The following is a 13,048-nucleotide window of genomic DNA, read 5'->3' as shown; positions in this document are numbered from 1 at the left end:
AATTATCCTAAATGGTTTTCGCTGATATATAGCACTCTGTGATATATAGAGTCTGTGCATAGCATTTTGGATATTTTCGTGCAGAATATTTTGTTGAATACTGCTGTTCTTTAACATTTTAATATATAATTTAGGCAGTTTTATATACATATACAAGGTCAAAAGTTTACAGAATCTGCAAAACCATTAATTATTTTATCAAAATAAGAGAGATCATACAAAACGCATGTTATTTTTTGTTTAGTATTGACCTGAATTAGATATTTCACATAAAAGATGTTTACAAGAAAATAATAAGTAGTCCACACAAGAAAATAATAGTTAAATTTATAAAAATGACCCTGTGCAAAAGTTTACATGCACTTGATTCTTAATTCTGTGTTGTTACCTGAATGATTCACAGCTGTGTGTTTTTTGTTTGTTTGTTAGTGATAGTTGTTTATAAGTCCCTTGTTTTTCCTGAACAGTTAAACTGCTGGCTGTTCTTCAGAAAAATCCTTCAGGTCCCACAAACAGTTTTTTCAGCATTGTTTGTGTATTTAAACCCTTTCCAACAACGACATTGATTCTGAGATCCATCTTTTCACACTGAGGACAGCTGATGGGCTTATATGAAACTATTACACAAGGTTCAGACGCTCACTGATGCTTCAGAAGGAAACACAATGCACTAAGAGCCGGGGGGTGAAAACTTTTTGAATTTGAAGATCAAAGGAAATGTAACTAATTTTGTCTTTTGGAAAACTTCTGGAAATCTTCTGTAGCTTCTGAAGGGCACTACTAAATGAAAAAAAAAATATGATAAAGTTTACACCCCTGGCTCCTAATGCATCATTTTTCCTTCTGAAACATCAGTTAGCGTTTGTACCTAATGTAATATTTGCAATTGCATATGTTGTCCTTAGTGTGAAAAGATGGATCTCAAAATCATACAGTCAAATGGAAACTATTATTTTCTCTTTATTTTGTAGGTGCGATGTAGTTTACTGTTTTTGGTAATAGCTTTTAGTATTGCTAACTATTTTCAAAAGATTTTCCAGGCTGTATTTTAACTTTTGTACCTTCCCTTTAACAAAACTAAAGAGTGAACCATGGGTGATCCAAGGGCATTCAAGTTCAGAGCAAAATTCCCAAACACTTAAGTCCCCAAACAAATGAACCTTACAAACCCTTCTTTGACCCAAATGTTAATTTTGCATGCACAAACCAGGCATAAGGTTATGTCTTCATGGGTTGACGAGGGGAAACACGTTATATCATACGTCGTTTAACACCATGCTCCGTTTGTGATAGCAACGACACATGGCAGAGAGAGATAGAAAAAGAAACAGAGAGAGAGGCACGTCTCGCATCCCACTCCAACAATGTGAGGAAAAATAAAAGCCAGGGAAAGCTTGAGTTAGTAATTCTTCACTAACTGGCAAAAACCCTGCGCTGTATCACATCGCAGTGCAGCTCCCGCGCTGCGCTACCGCCGCACTGCCACGGCCAATTAGCCCCCCGACTCCAGATGCCCAGCGCTGCACATTAACTCGCCTGTGCGCCCTGTCACACAGCCTTCCCACACGCCTCATATACAGTGAAAAAATCACTCCGACTGTAATGATATTTATTCTTGACGGCCTTTTTTCTTTTTTCCATTCCTAAGCTTTCTCGTTTTCTGTTTTCAGTGCATTTAGACGGCAGGGGGATTATATGGCATTGCACAGTGAAAACAAATAAATGCGCAGAGACGAGCTGCCCAGCGAGCGGCTTGTAAAAACAGCGTTATTTAGAGAACGAAGGAAGGTAGGAAAAGAGAGCTAATAAAGGAAGCCTATCCACTTTCACTTTAATGACTGCCTCTGTTTGAGAAAAAAGAGCAGTGTAAAATGCATGGGAGAAAATCACCTCTGCATGTTTTGGACTGGGAGAGAGGGTTTCAGTAAACTTTACCAGTGAGAATAATGGGTACACTGATATATACACTACCAGTCAAAACAGTACAGTAAGATATTTAATGTTTTTTTTTTAAAGAAATTACTTCTGCTCACCGAGCCTGCATTTATTTGATCCAAAGTACAGCAAAAACAGTCAAATTTGGAAATATTTTTCTATTTAAAATAACTCATCTGAATATATATATATTTTTAAATGTAATTTTTTCCTGTGATCAAAGCTAAATTTTCAGCATCAGTACTCCAGGCTTCAGTGTCACATGATCCTTCAGAAATCATTCTAATATGCTGATTTGATTTTTTATTATTATTATCAATATTTAAAACAGTTAAATACATTTTTTTCAATTCAATTCAATTCAAGTTTATTTGTATAGCGCTTTTCACAATACAAATTGTTGCAAAGCAGCTGTGCAAAAAAAAAAGTAGGCTACTACAATATATTTAGTGTTATTATTATTATATTTTTATATTAGTGGTGACTACTGTATGTTAAGTCGATGTACATATGGTATAAATATTAAAAACAGTAATGGTGTACTCAAAAACAGATGATGAACACTAATAGTAATGATTATGTGTTGCAATCAAACTTGTAGAAAAATTGTGTAGTGCTGTATGTTGTTTCAAGGCTGGCATCATCGGCGGTCCTCTGGGGGGTTGGCATCATCTCTTCTTCTGAATCCAGGCTGAATCTTGTGTAATTCCTAGTTACCAGGGGATGGAAATTTTCAGGATTCTTTGATGAATATAAGCAAATCAGAATCTTAGAATGACTTCTGAAGGATCATGTGACTAGAGTAATGATGCAAAAGTTCAGCTTTGAAATCACAGGAACAAATTACATTTTGAAATATATTCAAATAGAAAACTTTTGACTGGTAGAGTATCCTGAAATGTACATGTTTAAACACTTAAACACTGATGAAATGCAAAATAATACAAAACTGGCACAGTAGTTTGTTACCTGTAAAGCAGTGAATGAGTTTTTGTACATTACCTGTATACCTGTCTGACATTTACCAAACAATCTGTATTCTTCTTTTCTTCTTCCTATGTCCTCTCAGCTGAAAGGTAGGATACTGTCTTTCCTCTTGAACTTTGACTATTTAACTCTCAAAATAAACAATTATTGCACGTATTTGTCCATTTACACTCAACTTAAACGTGTGAATAGTAAGGCTGATTACAGAAAAAAAGTACACAGTGGGTTTCAAACGTCCACTTTATTTAGTTTTGTCTGATTTAACACAAATTTAAACGAAGAAAGGATGAATTTGCATATTTGACACCGTATTAGTAACCTATAAACATTTTATTTACATACATTTTATTTACATAAATTGTAAGATTTAAATTCAATTTTCAGTCCCAGGTTTGAAATGTATACATTAAATCAATTTTTTTACACATATTTTTTATGTTTTATATTAATGACTTGAAATAGACTTTCAGTTTTAAAAACACAACATTTATTTTGGGAGTTCAAAATAGTTGATTGTCTAAATTGTCATGTATTTTTAGTTTCCATGTCTGTTCATAAATGTTATGCACTGTATTTAATGTCTGTTATGAACTATAATTATAGCTACTCAATTATAAACGCTGTCATAACGTAATGATTTTGTGGTTTATGTGTCCATAGCAGTGTGTTTCTGTGTCCTCTTTGTGGCTGAACTGCATATAATTATGATTCTCAGACTCAATGTGCATTTCCTGTTTCAGAAACCATATGCGTGTCAGATCCCTGGCTGCACTAAACGCTACACAGACCCCAGTTCCCTCCGCAAGCACGTGAAGATCCACTCGGCCAAAGAGCAGCAGGTGCGTAGGAAGGTAAGAATAAAACATAACATCTCTCTCTCTCTATCTCTTTTAATTTTTTCTCTGTACAAATCAGCACATCAGCATACAATTAGCTATTTGGCTCTCACCTTCGGCCTTGAGAAACATTTCTAGTACTGTAGATATTTTTCATGGTCACTTGTGTCTTTTTCACAGCTTGGTGCAGTTGGTTCTACTTAGGTTTGTCTTTGAAAATCATTTCCCCAACAATAGATCAACTCTGACCACATTTCAGCATCTACATGGTGAAGAGTGCATTCCTCATTAAAGTGGGTAATTATAAGCAGAATAGCCTCATTGTTGCACTGGTCTAAACGACAGCTGACTGATGCGTTCTTCTTGCTTGCCGTTGTAAGCGGAAACACATGTGAGCGTGTACCATTGTTAATAAGCTGTGCAGCGCTATACCCCAGTGGCCAGATGTTGTGGGCCGATGTCAAACAAACACTCCCACTCCATCTATCGCGAGCGACGCCTGTTATAGCACGCTGCGGCAAAGCAACAAAACGCTTGACGAATGGCTGGGAGTTTTGCACTGTGGTTTGTGCTCTTTTGTAATATCCGAGAACTGCAGCCAGTTCGTGTCTAATTCAAACGTGTTTGTTTTATTTCTAATTCACAAGTTTGTGAGCTCTTATTTTGAAAATCTCAATTGCATTGGCATTAAAATAACATAACACATTCAAGTTGCATGTCACGGCTCATTTCGGCTATTGTTTATTGCGATGAATCGTCTCCAGATTCAGTCCACGAAATCATGTGACCTAAGAAAATTTTCCAGTTAAACATAATTCCATGCTTTCAAAGTAAAATCCTAAACACATATGACTCCCCAAACTTTAAACAAATGTCGCATATAACACAGGATTACTGCCAGAACTTTGATTTCGTTGCCTTGCCTTGCCTCACCAGTAAAAGAGACCCCTCCACTTCTCTGTAGCTAGTAACGTGACATCCCAACCTGTACTTGGGGCGATGGATGTGAATGTGGGGTATGTCTTCCCCTCATCCCCTCATCCCCTCATGTTTCCAATCAAAGGTTCCTGTTTGCGGTGAAAAATCGTGCCTCTCTAAGCTTGTCATTTCCTTTGCTGGCTGGTGTGGGATGTCACCACAGACTGATGTGTTTTTTTTATTATAATTATTTAAGACTTTTGTTTGGAGCCATTCCATTTTACACAAGTGTGACTTTCCTCACAACATCACACTCTGGAACAGACGTTCCACATGTTTATTATGTGCAACAGAATTAAAATTTCATTGCTTAATCTTTTAATCGGTCATCTTTTTGATTGACAGCTAAGGGCCTGCCCCCATTTAGAATCCGATGCTCTGAGCGAATGTCTGTCAATCCAGCATCTGCATGGCCCCGCCCCTTCCCAGCATCCCCACTGTCCTGCCAGCTCTCAGCACTCTCTGAATGGGAAAGAAGGCCGTTCCCCAGCACTCGGGCAGGAGATGTTCACAGGTACAGTCTACTTTATTTTCCGTATGCACTTCCTTTTAAGTGATGTGGAGTGGGTGAGGTGTAATAAAGAAATCGGATGGAATGGAGAAATGGATATTAAAGGGATAGTTCACCCAAAAATAAAAATTGCCCCATGATGATCACCCTCAAGCGATCCTAGGTGTAAATGACTTTCTACTTTCAGATAAATACAATCAGAGCTAAATTAAAAAATGTCCTGGCTCTTCCAAGCTTTATAATGGAAGTGCGTAGTGGTCCAGATTTTGAAGCACAATAAAGTGTGTCCATCTATCATACAATTACTCCACATTAGGTGTTAATAATGGGCCTTCTGAAGAGAAAAATATCCTTATTTACAACTTATAAACCATAATTTCTAGCTTCCGCTAACTGTTGTATACTCGTTCACAAGAGAGTGGTGTTTCACCAGAAGTTAGTAGAGATCAATTAGAAGTATGAAAAAAGGATTTGCAAATAAAAATGTTGGAGGATTTCGACATAAGCCAAGAGAAGACTGGTTTTCCTTTGCTGTAAACAAAACTTGGTTCTCAAGAGACTAGCATACTCTCACCAGAGCTAATGCTACGCTTACATCCTATATATTTCTCTCTCTTGTAAACGTGTGTCCAAAGACGACAGTTAACAGAAACTAGAGATTTCGGTTTATAAAGTTGTAAATATTCTTGCACACAAATGCATCGATTCACTTCAGAAGGCATTTATTAACCCTCCCGGAGTACTTTTTATGATGGATGGATGCACTTTATTTTGCTTCAAAATCTGGACCGCTACCCACTTATAAAGCTTGGAAGAACCGGAGCATTTTTTAATATAACTCTAATTGTATTCGTTTGAAAGAAGAAAGTGATATACTCCTAGGATGGCTTGAGGGTGAGTAAATGGTGTAATTTTCATTTTTGGATGAACTATCCCTTTAAGTTTCAATCATGGATTGTAATTGTAATTAGCGGTGCTTGGTAAAACAAGCATCACTATTATTTTTGCTCATAACATGAGTATTAAACTTGGGCGCAGGCTTTGTTTGTACTGTGAACACAATAATATCTCAAGTCAAGAGGCTTGTTACTATAATTCTGCGTCTCACAATTCGCCTACTTATACTATGCCCTGAAAATATGTACTATTTTAATGAAGACAATATACATACTTTTGAGTATGTAACAGAAAAGCTTTTGTTATCATAATTGTTTCTTTATATCAGTTCTGTTGCTTAAAGGAATAGTTCACCCAAAAATTAAAATTCTGTCATTAATTACTCAACCTCATGTCGTTCCAAACCCGTTTGACTTTTGTTTATCTTAAGAACAGAAATTAAAATATTTTTGATTAAATCAAAATAGACAGCAACACAACTACTATGTTTAAGGTCCAGAAAGGTAGTAAGGTTATCGTTAAAATAGTCATAGACATAATGTGATAGTTGAAGTTATGACCCAAAAATGAAACTTCTGTCATTAATTACTCACCCTCACGTCGTTCCAAACCCTTAAGACCATCTTTCATATTCATAACACAAATTAAGATATTTTTGATGAAATCCAAACTTTCAAACCCTGCATAAACAGCAATGCAACTGACATTAGTATCCTGGTTCTACATCAGAACGCAGGGTCCTGCATCAGCAGCACAACACGCATACATTGTGGTACTCTCAATTGTTGAATAAAGTTGTTGTTTTTGTTTTCTTTGCAAACAAAAAGTATTCTCGTACCTTCATAACATTACAGTTGAACCACTGGTGTCACATGGACTTTAATGATGTCCTTACTACCTTTTTGGGTCTTGAACATTCAGTCAGTTGCATTGCTGTCTATGCAGCGTCAGAAAGCTCTAGGATTTGATAAAAAATATCTTAATTTGTGTTCTGAAGATGAACAAAGGTCTTTGGAATGACATAAGGGTGAGTAATTAATGACAGAAATGTAATTTTTGAGTTGAAAGATCCCTTTAACTATCACTTTGTAGTTTTTTAACACTTATTATTCGTAGTTGTAGTTCTAATTAAATACTTGTCCAACACTCAATGGCTTGTCAGCAGAATAGCATAGTATCAGTTTTAAACTGGTGGATGTTAAAAAGGGGTAAAAAGTATCCCATATACATGGGCTTCACAATCCTTTTTGACTTTTTTGGCTTTTAAGCAACCACCTACAAACTATCTGGAACACCTCAGTGATGGCATAGCAAACCGCATTGCGATGTGAGTTTTAGGTGGTCACCGCTCTTATTTTCTTCTGAATCTAGCTTTAGCTCCAAATATGTTTAAATAATCCTAATAATAATATCTGAAATGTGTTTAAATAATTACATAAATGATTCTAAAGATTATGTTGATAGTAATTTTATACTTTAACTTGTGAGATTAACTGCTGCTTTCCAAACCCTGAGAGACATGATTGTATATCTTGGTCTATAGAATCCATTACTGCTTGTTTTTGCAGGAGCATATGCGCTGTCTAATTTATGTATGCTGGGATGTTTTGTAGAGATGGGTAGAGGATTGTTCCCTCCACCCTAGAATGTACCAAAACCCAGATGTGTTTAAGTGTACATTCACTTGCAGAACCATTTATGTGATCCAAAACCAATAAGCTACGATTTAACAGCTCAAATGGACATGACAGAATAAAGGGGATTGTAATGTTATGAAGACCATATGCTATGATAATATTACAAACAGCTGCAATGCACGATCTGAGTTAGATGTGAATTTTCCCATGCTACTTCCAAAGTTATGCAATTCACGCTAAATCGGAGCTAGAGGACACTTACCTTAAAATACCCTACTATGACTCATGACTCTTTGATTTAGAAAGGGAGGTCAGAGGTTAAGATTTTGCATGTTTTGTATTTAGTTTGATTCGCATTACTTAAACCACAGTAGTTACGGTCCTCCCTGCAAGTATTTCTTCATGTTCTTCTGCTTATTCTTGTCATAATGCTGAACGTAATGTAGTGCAATAGTTAGCAGAGATTTCATGAAATGCCAAAACTAAAATACTAAAAGAACAGTTCACCAAAAATGAAAATTCTGTTATCATTTACAAACCCTTTTTTTCCTTTCATGGAACACATAAGGAAACTTTCTGAAAACTGTGTTGCTCTCTCTCATCTATGCAATTAAAATGAATGGGGATTGAAGCATTCAGGCTTCAAAAAGCACCATGTGAAAGCACCATTAAAGTATTATAAATGTGATCCATGTGACTATATTCTGGTCTTCTGAAACCAGATGATGTTTTTTTTTATGGCTGACATTTAAGTTTTTATTTACTGATAAATGCAACATGTAAAATCAAATCTTCCAAACTTGCAAGAAGAATTAACTTAATAATAATAATAATTATTATTAGTATATTGTAGTTTTATACTGCACATTGTCCCTTGCATATTTTTCCTTAATATTTTTAAAGTGAAACTAGTTTTTATATTATATTATTTAAAATATTTCATATTATTATTTAATAATAACAGCAATAATTATTACTATTGTTATGATTATTATTACTATATAAAAAAATTAGGGGTGGGCATAGATTCATTTTTTAAATCTAGATTAATCTAGATTAAATCTTGGAATTAATCTAGATTAAAATGGCTAATTTGAATTCTGCTGAAGGCATTCAGAATATGTGTGCTACCCAAATAATGACTAAAAGTAAGTCTTCGAGAACGGGCCAGGTGGCGCATTAGATCAGGCGCTCATCTCCTGTTTCCAAATGCATCACAAACTGCTTGACAATTGCATTTACAACATAATTACCTATACAAACTTGTGTAACCAAGTACTTCAGCGCAAAATGCTGCACGACGTGCGCGTTGCCGTTAAATACACAGACGCGCATGGGCATGGATTTCTGCGTGCATAGTCTTCCATTAAACTGCGTTGCTTTTAGAAGCGTCAATTCAGTTGTTGCATATAGTTTAATGTCTTTATTTCGGGATTATCAAAGTAAATTATAACTCACGTGCCCCAGTAAAAAGGGTCTAGCAACGCACCTGCCCTGAAGCGGCTTCATAGCTGCATCCATGTTTGCACGTCTCATTTGATGTGGTAAATTCACAGAAGTTGAAGACTCGTTCTCGCCCCCTACAGTGCAATTCGACTAGGTATACGTCATCCGTGCTAAAATATCAAGGTGAAAGTCATCATATCTTGCGTAGTTTAGACCCAGCTCCCAACCCAACTTTGAGAATAGATTAACGGCGATATTTTTTTTATCGCCCGATGAGAGTCTCACGTTAACGCAGCACGTTAACGCCGATAACGGCCCACCACTAAAACAAATTATATATTAAATTATTTTATTTTATGGTCATTTTGTTGTGCATAACCGTCACCAGTTGTGCATATCAACAACAAGCACAGCATACATAAATTTTTTTTTATTGCATTTTAATAGGGATGCACCGATCCTTATCGGCCGATCACTTGCACGTTTTGTCAGTAAAGCCGGTTCTGTAATCAGCGGTAAATGCCATCAGGTGCGTGATTTCACGTTGAGCCGTATATACTACACACAGCCGTTGTTCACTGACGAGCTGCGCACATTCACACTGATAATGGACATTGATTTGCGCAGCTCGTCGGTAAACAACGGCTGTGTGTAGTATATACGGCTCAACGTGAAATCACGCACCTGATGGCATTTACCGCTGATTACAGAACCGGCTTTACTGACAAAACGCGCAAGCATTATCGACCGATTCGTATCGGTGCATCCCTACATTTTAATGTTTAATGTTTTTCTCTAAATTGTTTTGAACAGATTACATGTCTAAAACATAGCATATGGACCGCCTTTACTATACTAAGCATTTTTTCAGCATGTTTTACAATTTAACTGTAATTGCACAGAGAAACCAGAGCATGGAAAACTTCATGCAAAATTTAATCTTCAGAATTCTGTGGAAGAACGTTAGTTGTACAAGTTTTGAATGACATGTTAGTAAATGATGACAGAATTTTATGTGAACTATTTCTTTAAGAGCAGAAATTCAGGCAGGAGAAAGGTACAACAGACCCTAAACCTCCGTGTGAGAGTAATTTGAAGGACAATTGCCGAACTCCCCATCATTAAAGCATCCTTGTACAAAACACACTTTGCACTGGAACAGCGTAAATTGCTGCCAACGTGTGCCAGGGAAAAATAGTCGTCCTGGCTTACACCGGCTCTCTCATTCGCTCGGTTCAAAGGGGATAAGTTGTTGCTTCAATGTGCAAATGTCTTTAGCCTGAAGGACCTGTTATGTTACTGTGGCTGTTTGTTCTTGTTTAGAGCAGAAGTTGTGGTTGGATCTGGCCAAGATGCCTGCATTTAATGTTCCTGATGTTTCTGCCTCTCCCTATGCTTTGTTCCGGGGCCAGTAGGAAAAGCAAAGCAAAGTGGAGAGCGGGCACCTCTGTCATTTTGTAATTTGCACGTATAAAGTGCGTTCTAGTCCTGTGTTGTGTCTTTGTGTAGGTTTGCGTTTGGCTGCTCCATACAATTTTGTGCAATCTGTGGCTGCTTGAACATATGCTAATCATGTCGTAATTATGGATTATGGATTATATTATGGATTCTTCAACACTGACATTCCTAATTTCTGTAATTTTGGTGTTAATTATTATTTGTCTTTCTATATGTATTATACTGGGTTGCACATAAATGGCGCTACCAAAATTTAAAAAGGTGCTGTGTAAATAAATTCAGACCGCTCATTTGCGTACCGACATTATTGACGATTGTTAATGCACTGTCACTGTTTTATTCGATAATTAGATATAATTAATAAGATTTTCATTTTAAATATAATTTTTTATATTTTTTTACTAGTGGGTGCAGGACATTATAGTTTATTTATGTAAGTGAGGATAGCAAAATAAAACATATTATACGCCAAAATTATTCATACAGTGGACTACCAGTAAAACTACCAGTAAAATTTGGAACAAAAAATTTGATTTGACACTTTGACCTGACCATGTTTCATTATATACAGTGGTGTGAAAAAGTGTTGGCCCCCTTCCTGATTTTTTTTTTTTTTTTGCATGTTTGTCATACTTTAATGCTTCAGATCATCAAACAAATTTAAACATTAATCAAAGATAACACAAGTAAACAAAACATGCTGTTTTTGAATGAGGTTTTATTATTATGAAGGGAAAACAAAATCCAAACCCACATGGCCCTGTGTGAAAAAGTGTTTGCCCCCTAAACTTAATAACTGGTTGGGCCATCCTTAGCAGCAACAACTGCAATCAAGCGATAAGCGCTTTGCAGGAATTTTGTTCCACTCATCTTGGCAGAATTGTTGTAATTCAGCCACACTGGAGGGTTTTCGAGCATGAACCGCCTTTTTAAGGTCATGCCACAGCATCTCAATAGGATTCAGGTCAGGACTTTGCCTAGGCCACTCCAAAGTCTTCATTTTGTTTTTCTTCATCCATTCAGAGGTGGATTTGCTGGTGTGTTTTGGATCATTGTCCTGCTGCAGAACCCAAGTTCACTTCAGCTTGAGGTCTCGAACAGATGGCCGGACATTGTCCTTCAGGATTTTTTGGTAGACAGCAGAATTCATGGTTCCATTCATCACAGCAAGTCTTCCAGGTCTACCATCACCATATTTTACTGTTGGTATGATGTTCTTTTATTAAAATGCTGTGTTACTTTTATGACAGATGTAATGAGACACACCTTCCAAAAAGTTCAACTTTTGTCAGTCCACAGAGTATTTTCCCAAAAGTCTTGGGATGTTCATCAAGATGTTCTGGCAAAACTGAGATGAGCCTTTGTTCATTTTGCTCAGCAGCAGTTTTCATCTTGGAACTCTGGCATACAGGCCATTTTTGCCCAGTCTCTTTCTTATGGTGGAGTCATGAACACTGACCTTAACTGAGGCAAGAGAGGCCTGCAGTTCTTTAGATGTTGTTGTGGGGTCTTTTGTGACCTCTTGGATGAGTCGTCGCTGCGCTCTTGGGGTAATTTTGATCAGCCGGTCACTCCTGGGAAGGTTCATCACTGTTCCATGTTTTCGCCATTTGCGGATAATGGCTCTCACTGTGGTTCGCTGGAGTCCCAAAGTTTTAGAAATGGCTTTATAACCTTTTCCAGACTGATAGATCTCAATTACTTTCTTTCTCATTTGTTCCCGAATTTCTTTGGATCTCAACGTGTAGATTTTGAGGATATTTTGTGAACTCAGGTGTGATAAACCACAGATATGTTTTAACAGAGGGCTTGGGGGGATGGAGGGCAAACACTTTTTCACACAGGACCATGTGGATTTGGATATTTCTTCCCTTTATAAAAAAACTGCATGTTGTGTTTACTTGTGTTATCTTGGATTAATATTTAAATTTGTTTGATTATCACATCATTATTTAGTTTATTATTTTATTTAAAAAAATAAAATAAATAAAGTGCAATATTATTACTATTATTAATTTATTTTTACAGTTATATATTATATACATTATATTGCATATTTAAATATTTTTAGTAATATGTGTATTATCTGTGATAATGTAATTTAAAAAAAAAAAAGTAATTTTTTACAAGTTGTTTAAATATATAAATTATTTACATTATATTATTTATAATATTTATTTTCCTTTACAAGTGTGTGTGTGTGTGTGTATGTGTATATATAATTTTTTTATTACAAATTATATCACACAAATATGCGTATATTCTTGAAATAATACGTATTACTTTTAAGAAATGCATTTATGTCAGAAAAAAAAAATCTAAATTCTAAATTAAATTAGAAAATTGCTTAATAAAAGCATTTT

At 36.0% G+C, this 13,048-nt stretch overlaps 1 protein-coding gene across 1 annotated transcript in view; it reads left to right on the top strand.

Moving 5' to 3' along the window:
• Positions 1 to 13,048, top strand: part of LOC141287714 (zinc finger protein GLIS1-like) — a 67,590-nt gene that overhangs the window by 30,640 nt on the left and 23,902 nt on the right. The window contains exons 5-6 of the mRNA XM_073819851.1: positions 3,663 to 3,773; positions 5,082 to 5,250. Of these exons, the coding sequence (XP_073675952.1) occupies positions 3,663 to 3,773; positions 5,082 to 5,250 (280 nt within the window). The remainder of the gene's footprint in view (positions 1 to 3,662; positions 3,774 to 5,081; positions 5,251 to 13,048) is intronic.

Source organism: Garra rufa, chromosome 15 (assembly GCF_049309525.1).
Source record: "Garra rufa chromosome 15, GarRuf1.0, whole genome shotgun sequence".
In the NCBI taxonomy this organism is placed as follows: domain Eukaryota; kingdom Metazoa; phylum Chordata; class Actinopteri; order Cypriniformes; family Cyprinidae; genus Garra; species Garra rufa.
Note: the sequence above shows the minus strand (reverse complement) of the source record. Positions and strands in the feature narration are given on the sequence as shown.